At 40.9% G+C, this 11,620-nt stretch overlaps 1 protein-coding gene across 1 annotated transcript; it reads left to right on the top strand.

Annotated features, from left to right (window-relative positions):
- The first annotated feature begins 304 nt into the window (after window positions 1-304).
- LOC121875303 (OCIA domain-containing protein 1-like) lies at window positions 305-10,847 on the top strand. Its single transcript, XM_042379778.1, has 6 exons — window positions 305-476; window positions 2,332-2,455; window positions 2,926-3,109; window positions 4,490-4,635; window positions 6,990-7,118; window positions 9,189-10,847. The coding sequence occupies exons 1-6, from the start codon at window positions 423-425 to the stop codon at window positions 9,314-9,316; spliced, it is 765 nt and encodes a 254-aa protein (XP_042235712.1). The 5' UTR covers window positions 305-422; the 3' UTR covers window positions 9,317-10,847.
- Window positions 10,848-11,620: the final 773 nt, after the last annotated feature.

Raw genomic sequence — 11,620 nt, 5'->3', positions numbered from 1 at the left:
TGAGACTTCATCATAGACACATTGTTATACTGTGCCATGCATTGTGTACTGGTTTTAGGGATTTGGTAGAGTGCTTATGAAGTGAACCTGGTGAAGAAAGAAAACAATTAAGTTTTGGAAGTATTTCAACACCGGCGACAACAGACCTGCCATTGATTACGATCTTGTTGAATAATAGAGTAAAATATGCAAATCTGACATTCAGAAAGAGGATGAAAGTGGATATAATATTTAATAACATAGTTAGTTTAATGATAAGAATAATTAAAAGTTATATTATAGATATTTGTGTGTTTCAGTTCACACCTTAACGATAAGAATCGAACACCGGTTAACAGGGTCGACTGCCAGGCCACAACAACAATCTCCTGCAAGATTTTAGTGACACAATTTAGCAACCAATTTTTTAGGGTGATAGTGTCATGTCTCAGCCATTACCACAGCAAGGCTACTCACAGCCATCACCAGATCAGTTTGTAAGTAAATTAATCGACAATTAAGCTGTAGGTATAGCCAAATAGCCACAATTCTCGACCCAGTAAAGCTATCAACCACAATGATTATTATTTTTCCGTAGTGGATATTTTTCCGTTACCGGCTAAGTTCCTACTCACGCTATTTACCGTGAGTACACTCTAATTGGCTAAGTACTTTCTGTTTAATAAAACGGGTTCGCCCCCCGGCTAGAAAATTACGTAATGGTAGGTAGGTTTCTTTGGTTGGTTAGGTCAGGTTTTATTAGGTTCTCATAAATGTCGGCTCTTTTGTAATGATAAAAACATCTGTGGAAAAATTAATGGTTATTATTCGGTTTAGCACATCTTGAAATCGCATAGAAGCACTTACTTTAAGGCAACTTCTATCATATATTGAAGCCTCTTGGAAGCGTGTTTATTTCAGAAAAATCGCACAAGTGAGGAATGCCTAATAAATTAGATCAATAAATCTCCACCCGCCATTTTTTGTCCCACCGTGAACTGTCTGGAGCTGTGAGGCAGGGTTAGGGCCTCTGCAGGGGTTAGGTTAAGGTTGGTTAATTTCGTGAAAGTTAGGGGTCTAGATGTTTGGTTTCTGATGTACTTTGTTCAGATTTCATTCTCGTTTTTTATGGAAAATAGCCATTTTTTATCAAGGATGACATACATCTTTTTTTCAAAATCGACGCATTTCCCATGGAAACGAAGGTCAGATCTGAACAAAACACATTAAAATACATAAGAAATCAAACAACTTGTGAAAAAATTTGAGGGTGTGATAAAACGAATAATTACCAAAGGAAATTTCATGTTCGACCTGAAACGAATTGTGATCTAAATTTTTGTTAGTAGTTTCCATGAACAACAGAAATATGGTTAGGTATGTTTATAGCTACACAACGATCGACAGACACCGAAATAAATGCCATATTCTGCCAGTCATGGTCAAATATAGTTCTCATGTTTTTTGCTGGAAATGGACTATTAGGCAATCAGAGCACACTCACGATAAAATAGCGTTAGTAAGAACTAAGCTGGTCACGGCAAAATATATACTGCCTTATATTTCTCTTAGATGGGAGGAGATAGAATGTTAACGATCTTGGCTGTAGTCATCTTGTCTTTGAACCACTATTATCATATTACTTACTTAGGTAGAGCTCAGGGCTTGAGCGGATGCATTATCTATTCACAATTATCTAGGCTTGAAAATAGTTTACACAGTGGATATTTGGCCATAACTGGCAAAGTTCTTACTAATGCTACTTTACCACGAGTGTGCTCTGATTGGCTAATTGTCCATTTCCGGTGAACAATGTAAAGACGATATGTGACCATAATGTAGATTGAAAAATGGCATTAGGTTAGGGTAGGAACCATGTTATGTCTTCCACTTGAAAAAAAAAAACTAGGACAATCGACCGGCAGCAAAAGGCGCATGAAATGCCGTCAGTGTATTCCACGGCTACACAATGATTGACTTACAGCAAAATAAATGCCAAATGCCACCAAAGTCATGGTCAAATATAGTTCTTGCGTTGTATGCCGGTAATGGACGATTAGCCAATCAGAGCGCACTCACGGTAAAATAACTTTAGCAAGAACGTAGCCGGTCATGGCACTTTGTGCAACTTAAGTAAGACCAGGTCAGATTAGGCTGAGGTGTGAGAGACTTAAGGAAACTATTTTGATTCATTAAGCTTTTTCTTTTTATAAGGGGTTTTAAGGTTCCCATCTTTAAATGTTTCATTGTTCAATTGTTCATTTTATAATCCATTACAATTTATAAATAAGGTACAGTAAATCTTTTTCCTCAAATGTATACTGAAGTGCACATTTTTGGTGTGTATAACAGAAGCCGGTGTTCAACCAGGATGAGCTGAGAGTCCTCCGAGAATGCAACAGAGAATCATTTTACTTCCGCAGTCTTCCCATTGCTGCAGCTCTTTCAACAACAGCGTTTGTGGCCATGAGGCAAGGTGCGTAACCTCCCCACACATAATTTATGTTATACAGGGTGTATACTGTACACTTGCCACCAAAAGTTCTCGGACAGCTGGGTACAACAGATTTCAGAATGAAACTATGACTCTTGTCATCTTAGAAGGGTTTGTTTGCCTGGTTGTGAAGTGATTCTCAATATTTTGTAATAACATATATTACTCATCTTTATAGTATTTACGGATGAAAAGAAGTAATACAGTAATATATATATATATATATATATATATATATATATATATATATATATATATATATATATATATATATATATATATATATATATATATATATATATATATATATATATATATATATATAACTTGTTTTGAGATAATTTTGCATAGTTTACCTTACTCTAAGTGAAGTGCAGTACAGTTTTTTATTTATAGATAATGTACAGTATTGGCAAAAATTCTTTAATGTCAGTTTTCTTTTCATGATGCAGGAATTGTGAGAGTGAGTCAAAAGTTTGGCTACATCCCAAAGATGTTGGGAGCAACGTTTGTTGGCTATTTTTTGGGGAAAATCTCATATCAAAATGCATGTGCAGAAAAGTTAATGCAACTGCCCAACAGTCCAGTAGGTGAAGCATTACGTAAGAGGAAGGGACGACTTGGGTTTCAGGAAACGTGAGTGTTAACTATTCTTGTACTGTAGTCTATTTGCACTTCAATTAATCATAAGTTAACTGAAAGATATATTTTGCATATTCCTCCTGTGTGTCAGGTCAAACTTGTTCATGGACAGTCACCTCCAAAAAAATGGAGGTTTTTGGAAATACAGTACAGTATATCTTAAGGTTTATATCATTAGTGAGATTTTCTTTGTACAGTACAGTATATGGCCATATATTAAAATAAATCCACAGTAAATTATAAGAAAAACTAGTTGACTAAAGATGAAAATACAAGACACGCAGCATTACACATTTTTATTTGCAAATCTTTCAATTGAGATTAATCAATACTGTAATTGATTCTGGTTGTTCTGATGGGATCTTTTAGGCTTAAATATAAGCCCAGCATGACTAAACAGAGGCTCACAAGCAGCAGGTGCAGGTAGTGGGGTGTTAAGCTTCAGGGAGGTCACATAATGTTGGGAAAGACCTCAGTAGCTCCATTCTATCCCCTGGACATGCCAAGTAAAGTTGAGAGTTTGTGGATGAGTGTTGCCTTCGTAGCACCGAACAAGGAATGGGTGGCTTGGTTGCTTAAACTCTGTGTTCGTCGCTTTGGTACATAGTTGAAACGATATGGAAGAATGCATGTGATTGATCCAGACATGAAGAAGCACTTGTGATTGGGCGTTTCCAAGTTTGTCCTGTGTCCTGTGATTGGATATTTAAAATTCTATTGTTTGGGCCATGTAACGGGTAACGATTTTTGTTTTTTCAATTGTATTAAAGTAAAAATATTAGAAAATCATATTTAAGTAAAAGTACCAAAAATTTTGAGTACTTTTAAAAATATATAACCAAAAATGTTACTTGAATACATTACTCAAGCAAATTTACTTAGTTACTTTACAACTCTGCAACTTGTGTACCCCTGTTTTGTCAGTCTTCCCCTCACTCCCTCTTATCACCCACTTGTAAATGATACACTTTTTATCAATCTTTTTCTTCCAATTCTTTCAATATTATTGTACTGTGCCTCATTAACTAAGGCAGGTTGGCTCTCAGTCAGACATACTTTGTAATTCCCTTTGAAGATGATGATTTAACCCTTTGATGACAAGGGTTTAACTTTTTGAGGATGGTGGTTCAAACTTTTGAAAACAATTTTTTAACCCTTTGAGGAGGATGATCTAACCTTTCAGGACTCATAGGGTTAAGTAATGTACTTTTCTATAAGGATAAAAGAATCTGATCATGTTGAAATACATAATTGCCTGGGAATACACAGTTGAACCCACTTCCTACTGAATGAAAGTTTTGATACAACAGAAGCCAATTCCACTTTACTAGTTACACTTTATTTCTTATTATTAGTCATATAATTTATTTCCAGGCTTGGCATGGAGCCAGGATTCTCTGTAGCATTTCCATCCAGTGAAACAAGTTCTGGTACGGAGACCCCCATCTTTGATGACCACAGACCAGATGTGCGAGATCACAACGAGGGTCTGCACGACTATGAGCGAGGAGTTACTGACTGTAAGACTGGGTTATTAGTGTTCACTGTGTTATTTTAGTACAAACTGTACCTGTATTTTATTTATGAAAGTTTTGTGTATCTGTAGAGTAATGCTCAACATGACAGTAATGATAAATGGGCCTGCAGTATTTGTTTTTTGATGAGATGCAATCTGTAATCATATATGTAAGGACAGAGAGTTTAAAGTAAGGAAAGTCAGGGGCATATCTAGGACCTCAAAGTGACAGACTTCCGGGCTGGGCCATTTGAGTGTATGGCAGGGGGTGGGGGTAGGGGGGTCATTATTTCTGTATTATCTTATCATCTATTTTCTTTCGTTTGTTACAAATACAGATTTCAATGTTAGTTTGTGATATAAAAAAAATCAATCATTTTATTTGATGAATGGGATGCCTCATTAAATGTTATAATTTGTATCTATATATTTCTTTATTTGTTTATATGATGCCTGTAGAAAAAGTAAAACACCCTTAAATTTTTGGCCTTATGCTGGATAACCATAAGGCTCACAGGGGCATTGCGTTGATTCTGGGCCTCCATCCACAGTGCCAGCTCCTTTTCCACCTTCTCTATCACAGTGCTTCTAGTACGAGTCATCTTAGCAGCACTCAGAGAAGAACCACTTCCAGCACTAATCTTAATCTTGTCAGCACGTTCCCCTTTTTCAAATTGGGTTAATACATCCATTTTCGTAGCAAAGGTAATGGTCATATGTTGCCTCTTCACTACACTAGCATCAGTATCACTTATGGACACTTGGAAGCCATTTCAAATGGTTAGAGTACAGTTTTAGAGCAAAAACACGCACGAATGATGTGAAGTCGTAACAGAGATTGGCTTGGCGTCGCTTTGGGATGCTGTGACGTTCCGCGAGTGAGGGCAGCGCGCCGAGCCGAGAGAGCGTAGCGCGGCCAGACGAGCGGGTAATGCAGCGTAGAAAGTAGTCCGCGACGACTCAAAACGACGTAGTATCGGATCACTGGGACATTAAACAAATTTTTTGTCTCTAAAGTTCAGCGACGTAGTACCGAAACAACGTTAAGCGGGACGACATTAAGCGAGGACTTACTGTACTGTATTAAAATAATATAATGTACAGTTCACTGTACAGGTATTAAAAACATGTGAAACATTGTGCAGTACACTACAGTACAGTGCAGGCATTCTCTGATTTATGGAGATTTGGTTTACTTTACAAAAAAAAATTCCCACGATTTGACTATAAACGAAAAACCCGAAGCTATGTATTTTTTTCTTTAGTACAGTACAGTACAGTACCTGTATTAATGAACAAACTAAAAAAATTTTTAAAAGGAGAGTGCAGTGTACAGCCAACATTACAGGTGTGGGTCTTTATGAGGCAACGATTTGTAGTAATTCAGGTCATTATGACAATACTGTACAGTACACAACTCTAAGAACTCTTCCTGTATCAACAGTCTCTGGCAGGTTATTACTGTATAACAGTCTACAACACAATATAACAACATGTGGCAGGTTATTACTGTACAACAGTCTACAACACAATATAACAACATGTGGCAGGTTACAGTATTACTGTACAGTACAACAATTCTCAACTCTGAAAATTTTCTGGCTTCTTTAGCTTGAGGCTGTGATGTTTAAAGTAAGTAGTATAATTAAATATGTCTTTAATGTTTCATTTCTTAGAGGAGCATAGAATAATTTTAGAGTTTTCTTAAATATTTTTTAAAGGTTTAATAAATAAATAAATAACAAATGAAAACATTCTTTCTGCTGATGAAAATGTAAAGTTTCTTGATCTTAAAAGTTAACACCATTGGCATACAATACACTGCCATATATTGCCTATTGGCATAAGCCAGCAGCATCTACACCCATGAGTTCTGTTGCTCCATTAGTCACCTTGAGTCTGAATAACTGCAGTCCAGGAATTCATTTATCTTTATGTACGGTATGTCTCAGGAATACACCACCAGAATTATGAAGCATATTTACAAAACACCCTGAAGATAAAGTGATTAAATGTATAAGAATTGGATAGTAGGATAATGAAGGGATGAATGAGAAGAAAATATAAGGATGGGATAAGGCAGGTATTAGGTAGATGGAAGCAGTTGTGTGCGTGTGTGTGGAAAACATCTAAGAAGTTTTTGGTGATATATCTGTTGGTGGGGGGGGGTGATACTTGGGCACAGGAAGTTAAACAATAAACTACAGTATTAGGATATGACGAGGACTTACTATAGAGAGGGAACACCACAGTCTGATACATCTGTAAGAGAACACTGTATGAAGAGAGAGTGTTTGTGCTCATAATTCCAACCATCTTATTGTATGATATAAATAACACTATCGTTGTTTTCTCCAGCACTGACCCCCTACACGGAGGCCTCTTCTAGCTTACCTCAGCAGCACACAAGTTACCAGGAGCTTAGACGCCAGAACCGTGAGGAATACATCAACAAAATGGCTGAAAAGTATCGTAGACCTTCCACAGGTGAGTCTTTATGACCTGCTCCTGAGGAAGAGGAGGAGTGTACAGAACAACTCGCCAGGTTTTGATGGATGGTATGAGACAACAAGTAGTATTGAATAATGAAAATGGAGGAAGAGGAACAAGAAGACAGCAGTGAAATGTATGGTTAGGTTTGGTTTGGCTTGGGATGGTTTAAGTTATCTCGGGCTGGGTTAAGTTATGTTGGGTTGTATTAAGTTATCTTGGGCTAGGTTAAATTAGCTTAGGTTGGGTCAGCTAAAGTTAGGTTATCTTTGTGTTATGTAACATTAGCTTAAGGTAACTCAGGTTAATTTATCATCATCTTTTTTTCTGGATTAACCCACCCGGGCCCAGGTGTGGGAGGGAAGGAGCAGTGTTGGAGGGAGGGAGCAGTGTGGGAGGGAGGGAGCAGTGTGGGAGGGAAGGAGCAGTGTGGGAGGGAGGGATGAGTGTGGGAGGGAGGGAGAAGGGGGGAGGGAGGGAGGGAGGGGAGGGAGGGAGCAGGGGAGGGAGGAGCAGGGGAGGGAGGGAGGGAGGGGGAGGGAAGGAGCAGGGAGGGAGGGAGGGAGCAGGGAGGGAGGGAGCAGTGTGGGGAGGGAAGGAACAGGGGAGGGGAGGGAAGGAGCAGTGGGGAGGGAGGGTGGGAGGGAGGGAGCAGGTGGAGGGAAGGCAGTGTAGGAGGGAGGGAGAGGGAGGAGGGAAGGTAGGAACAGTGAGGGAGGGAGGGGAAGGAACATTGTAGGAGTGAGGGAACAGTGTAGGGATGGAGGGAGCAGGGGAGGGAGGGAGCAGGGAGGGGAGGGAGAGGGGAGGGAGGGAAGGAGCAGGGGGGAGGGAGCAGGAGGAGGGAGAGGGGAGGGAGGAACAGGTAGGAGGGAGGAGGGGGAGGAAGGAACAGGTAGGAGGGAGGGAGGGAGGGAAGGAACAGTGTAGGAGGGAGGGAGCAGTGTAGGAGGGGAGGGGGAGGAGGGAGGGAGCAGTAGGAGGGAGGAAGGAGTGTAGGAGGGAGCAGGGAGGGAAGGAACAGGAGGGAGGGAGCAGGGGAGGAGGAACAGGGGAGGGAGGGAGCAGGGGAGGGAGGGAGAGGGAGGGAGAGGAGGGAAGGAGGGAGCAGTGTAGGGGAGGGAAGGGAGGGAGAGGGAGGGAGGGAGTAGGAGGGAGGGAGCAGTGTAGGAGGGAAGCAGTAGGAGGGAAGGAAACAGTGTAGGAAGGAGCAGGTAGTAGGGAGGGAGCAGGGAGGGAAGGAGCAGGGTAGGAGGGAAGGAGCAGTGTGGAGGAGGGGAGGGGAGGGAGGGACAGGGGAGGGAAGGGAAGTGTGGGGAGGGAAGGGAGCAGGGGGAGGGAGGGAGCAGGGAGGGAGGGAGCACTGGGGAGGGAGGGAGCAGGGAGGAAGGAGCAGTGGGGGGGAAGGAAGGAGCAGGGGAGGGAAGGAGCAGGGGGAAGGAGGGAGCAGGGGAGGGAAGGAGCAGGGAGGGAGGGAGCAGTGGGAGGGAGGGAGCAGGTGGGGAGGAGGAGCACTGTGGGAGGGAGGAGCAGGTGGGGAGGGAGGAGCAGAGGGAAGAAGCAGGGAGGGAAGGAGCAGTGGGAGGAAGGAGCAGGGGAGGGAGGGAGCAGTGTGGGGAGGGAAGGAGCAGGGGGGGAAGGGAGGGAGGGGGAGGGAGGGAGCAGTGTGGGAGGGAAGGAGCAGTGTGGGAGGGAGGGAGGAATGAATGTGGGAAGGAGGGAGGGAGGGAGGGAGTGTAGGTGGATATAACCAAGTGTTCTTGATTTAGGTTGGAGCTGGACATTATTAAACTTAATTCATGTACAATATCTGTACAGTATTTTAAAGAGGTATTTGGTACCGTTCCTTCACACCCTTAGTGATTCACACATACTGTATTTCATTACCAGACTTGAAATCTTCTGGTGACACTTATGAAAGTCCTGAGCAAATATTTAGGGTTGATGCCTAGCTTGAGATCATCTGCCAACTCCAGTGCCTCGTATACTTCATGTGGGACCTTTTATTTTCAATTTGATTTCCTTTAATGTAGTCATTTAATTGTTATTTTTCTCTTGTGACAACAGATCCTTTACCAGAGGGAGGTAGCCCACCTCATATAGAAGAGTCTCAGCCCCCACAGCCAGTGTACAGACCACCACCACGAACCACTGTGAGAAAGAATCAGTACGGAGATGAAGTCTATGAAAATTAGATTTAGTTGACTGCATGCGTAAGTACAGTCCGTATGCGGGTTCATAAATACTTTTACCGTATAAACAGTTTGTACAGTTTTTGTTGTACATTTATTCAATTACTTTTTCATCGATAATCAGAATGTTAATAACAATAAAAATAGAAGATAAATCCAAGCAGTTAGTACTGTATGGATCAGTAATATTTTGTGGACAGTAAAAACTTGCATCAAAATGATTGTACTATATAGAAAATGAACAGAGTTTTGCAGTAGTTCCTTATATCAAGTCTTATAACATTATTTATTTTCTCTTATACAATTAAGGTAAAATATTTTACATGAACCAATAATAAGGTCGGTAGAAACAAGTGCTTGTGTCAATTATCCATTATGAAAACCTTAACAGATAAAGTATGTATCCCACAAACAGGGCAGCAATACCTAGGTGTAGGAGTAAGTTGGTCAGGGTCCTAGAGTAACTTGTTACTGTACTGTACAGTACTGTACTTTGGTTATCGCGTTTTTCGTTATCATGCACTCGGCAGGGTCATAATTAGGCGTGATAACCAAGAGATGACTGACTGACTAATAATAACCAAAAATAAACATAAAAACGAAAAAATAAATCAAGAGTGAGAAACGAGATACATTATCTATTTTGTGTTGTCCAAACAAGAGAAACAATTAAGACCCTGCAATTGTGTGTAAATGAAGCAGAAAGTCAGATCGGCAACCTGGGACTTGGTCACAATTTTCATGATGCCATATGGCAGCAGGGTCTACCATTAGACAACACATTATGCTTCCAATACCTTCCAAGGCAGTACTACCTCCGTTTAGTAGCTGCTGGTTCAGGAGAGTAGAGTAGAATGATCTCCGTAGCCACGCCTATGCGTATTTATACTAAATACGGCGGCCCAGGATCAGAGACACGAGGTGTGAACTGTGTAGGGCCAATCACCATGCAGTATGCGTGAGACGGCTGGTGCGCTGATCCTGGATGGTAAATGGAAGGTCAAGACAAGGTCGGCGATCGTACTCCTACGTTCGCACCCGACACCTAGTCTGTCGACGTCGCTGGCTGTAAGCTGATTAGCTTGTAAGCGAACGGCCAGTGATCAGTCTGCAGTTGTAGAGGAGAGTATTCACTACAATACCCCCCCCTCACCTCCAGGCGCAGCAGGAGATTTGTCATTGGCCGGGTTGTATCCCACATGTGAGACATAATGGGCAGGGGTTTGGACGACTGGGCCGCTATGGGTGACGACTCCGTCTAGTGACACAAAACCTGTGGGAGAAGCAGAGGGTCGCTGGTTGGGACGTCTAGGTCCACGTCAGGAGCAGTGTCCACGACAGAAGCAGGGCCCACGACAGGAGCAACCCCAAGTTTCCCATTTTACGACCATTTAGACCCACTAAATATATATATAATGTTATGGTAAATATCATAAACACACATAGGCATGGCTAGGTTTATTACAATATGATGAAAAGGGTATGCTCTATACTGCAGTCCACAAAACATGTAGCTATGTCTTTCTTTATTTGAGTCCCCCAACATAGGAGTCCTTTTCTCTCGCTTCAGGACGCCTGAGTCTTCCGTTCTCTCTCAATCTTAGAGTGCACCAGAGACTTCGTTATTTCGTCGTAATGCCACAGAATTTGAAATTGCAACCTCAATTGCAACTGGGGTTGCAATTGTTGAGGCAACTGGATATGTCTGATTACAGCAAATGTGTTACTGTCAATTTGAAGGTGAAAGATTTTATCCTCAATAGATGTAGATTAACATTACACATTGGAGGCAAACGCGTGATAACCAAATTCTCGGCCTGAAAAATGCGCTATAACGGTAGGTGTGCAGATTTTGATGGAGGCGTGATAACGAAAATCGCGATAACCAAGTGCGCTTTAACCAAGGGATGACTGTATTATTATTATTTTATTTGTAATGTATTAATTGTTGTAATAATAATAGATATTATTAGTAATTATTATTATTATTATTTTTATCATCATCATCATCAGAAAAATGGTACCTGTCTCACATTCCACAACATTTGATGCAGACAAGGCAAAGACTCTAGTTTTTGAAATGTTTATTTCATAAAACTGATTACAGTAGTAAGTACATTAAATCACATTTTGTTACTTATGTACAGTAATACACTTGCCTGCACAAACATAATCTACACTGATAAAAAAATATGCAAAACTGGAAGTTCAATAAATCTTCATAATTTTTATAACAAAACATAAAGAGTCCTATCTATCAACCATTTACAGTAACAAATTTTTTATTTAACTGTGGAGAAGATTGGT

The sequence above is a fragment of the Homarus americanus genome, unplaced genomic scaffold (assembly GCF_018991925.1).
Source record: "Homarus americanus isolate GMGI-L3 unplaced genomic scaffold, GMGI_Hamer_2.0 scaffold56241, whole genome shotgun sequence".
Lineage (NCBI taxonomy): Eukaryota > Metazoa > Arthropoda > Malacostraca > Decapoda > Nephropidae > Homarus > Homarus americanus.
This window is presented reverse-complemented; position numbering and strand designations above follow the sequence as displayed.

Coding starts and splice junctions, on each gene's coding strand:
- LOC121875303 (XM_042379778.1), top strand. CDS start 423: ATGTCTCAGCCATTACCACAGCAAGGCTACTCACAGCCATCACCAGAT. Junction 3,110..4,489: donor CGACTTGGGTTTCAGGAAAC/GTGAGTGTTAAC, acceptor ATTTATTTCCAG/GCTTGGCATGGAGCCAGGAT. Junction 7,119..9,188: donor GTATCGTAGACCTTCCACAG/GTGAGTCTTTAT, acceptor TTGTGACAACAG/ATCCTTTACCAGAGGGAGGT.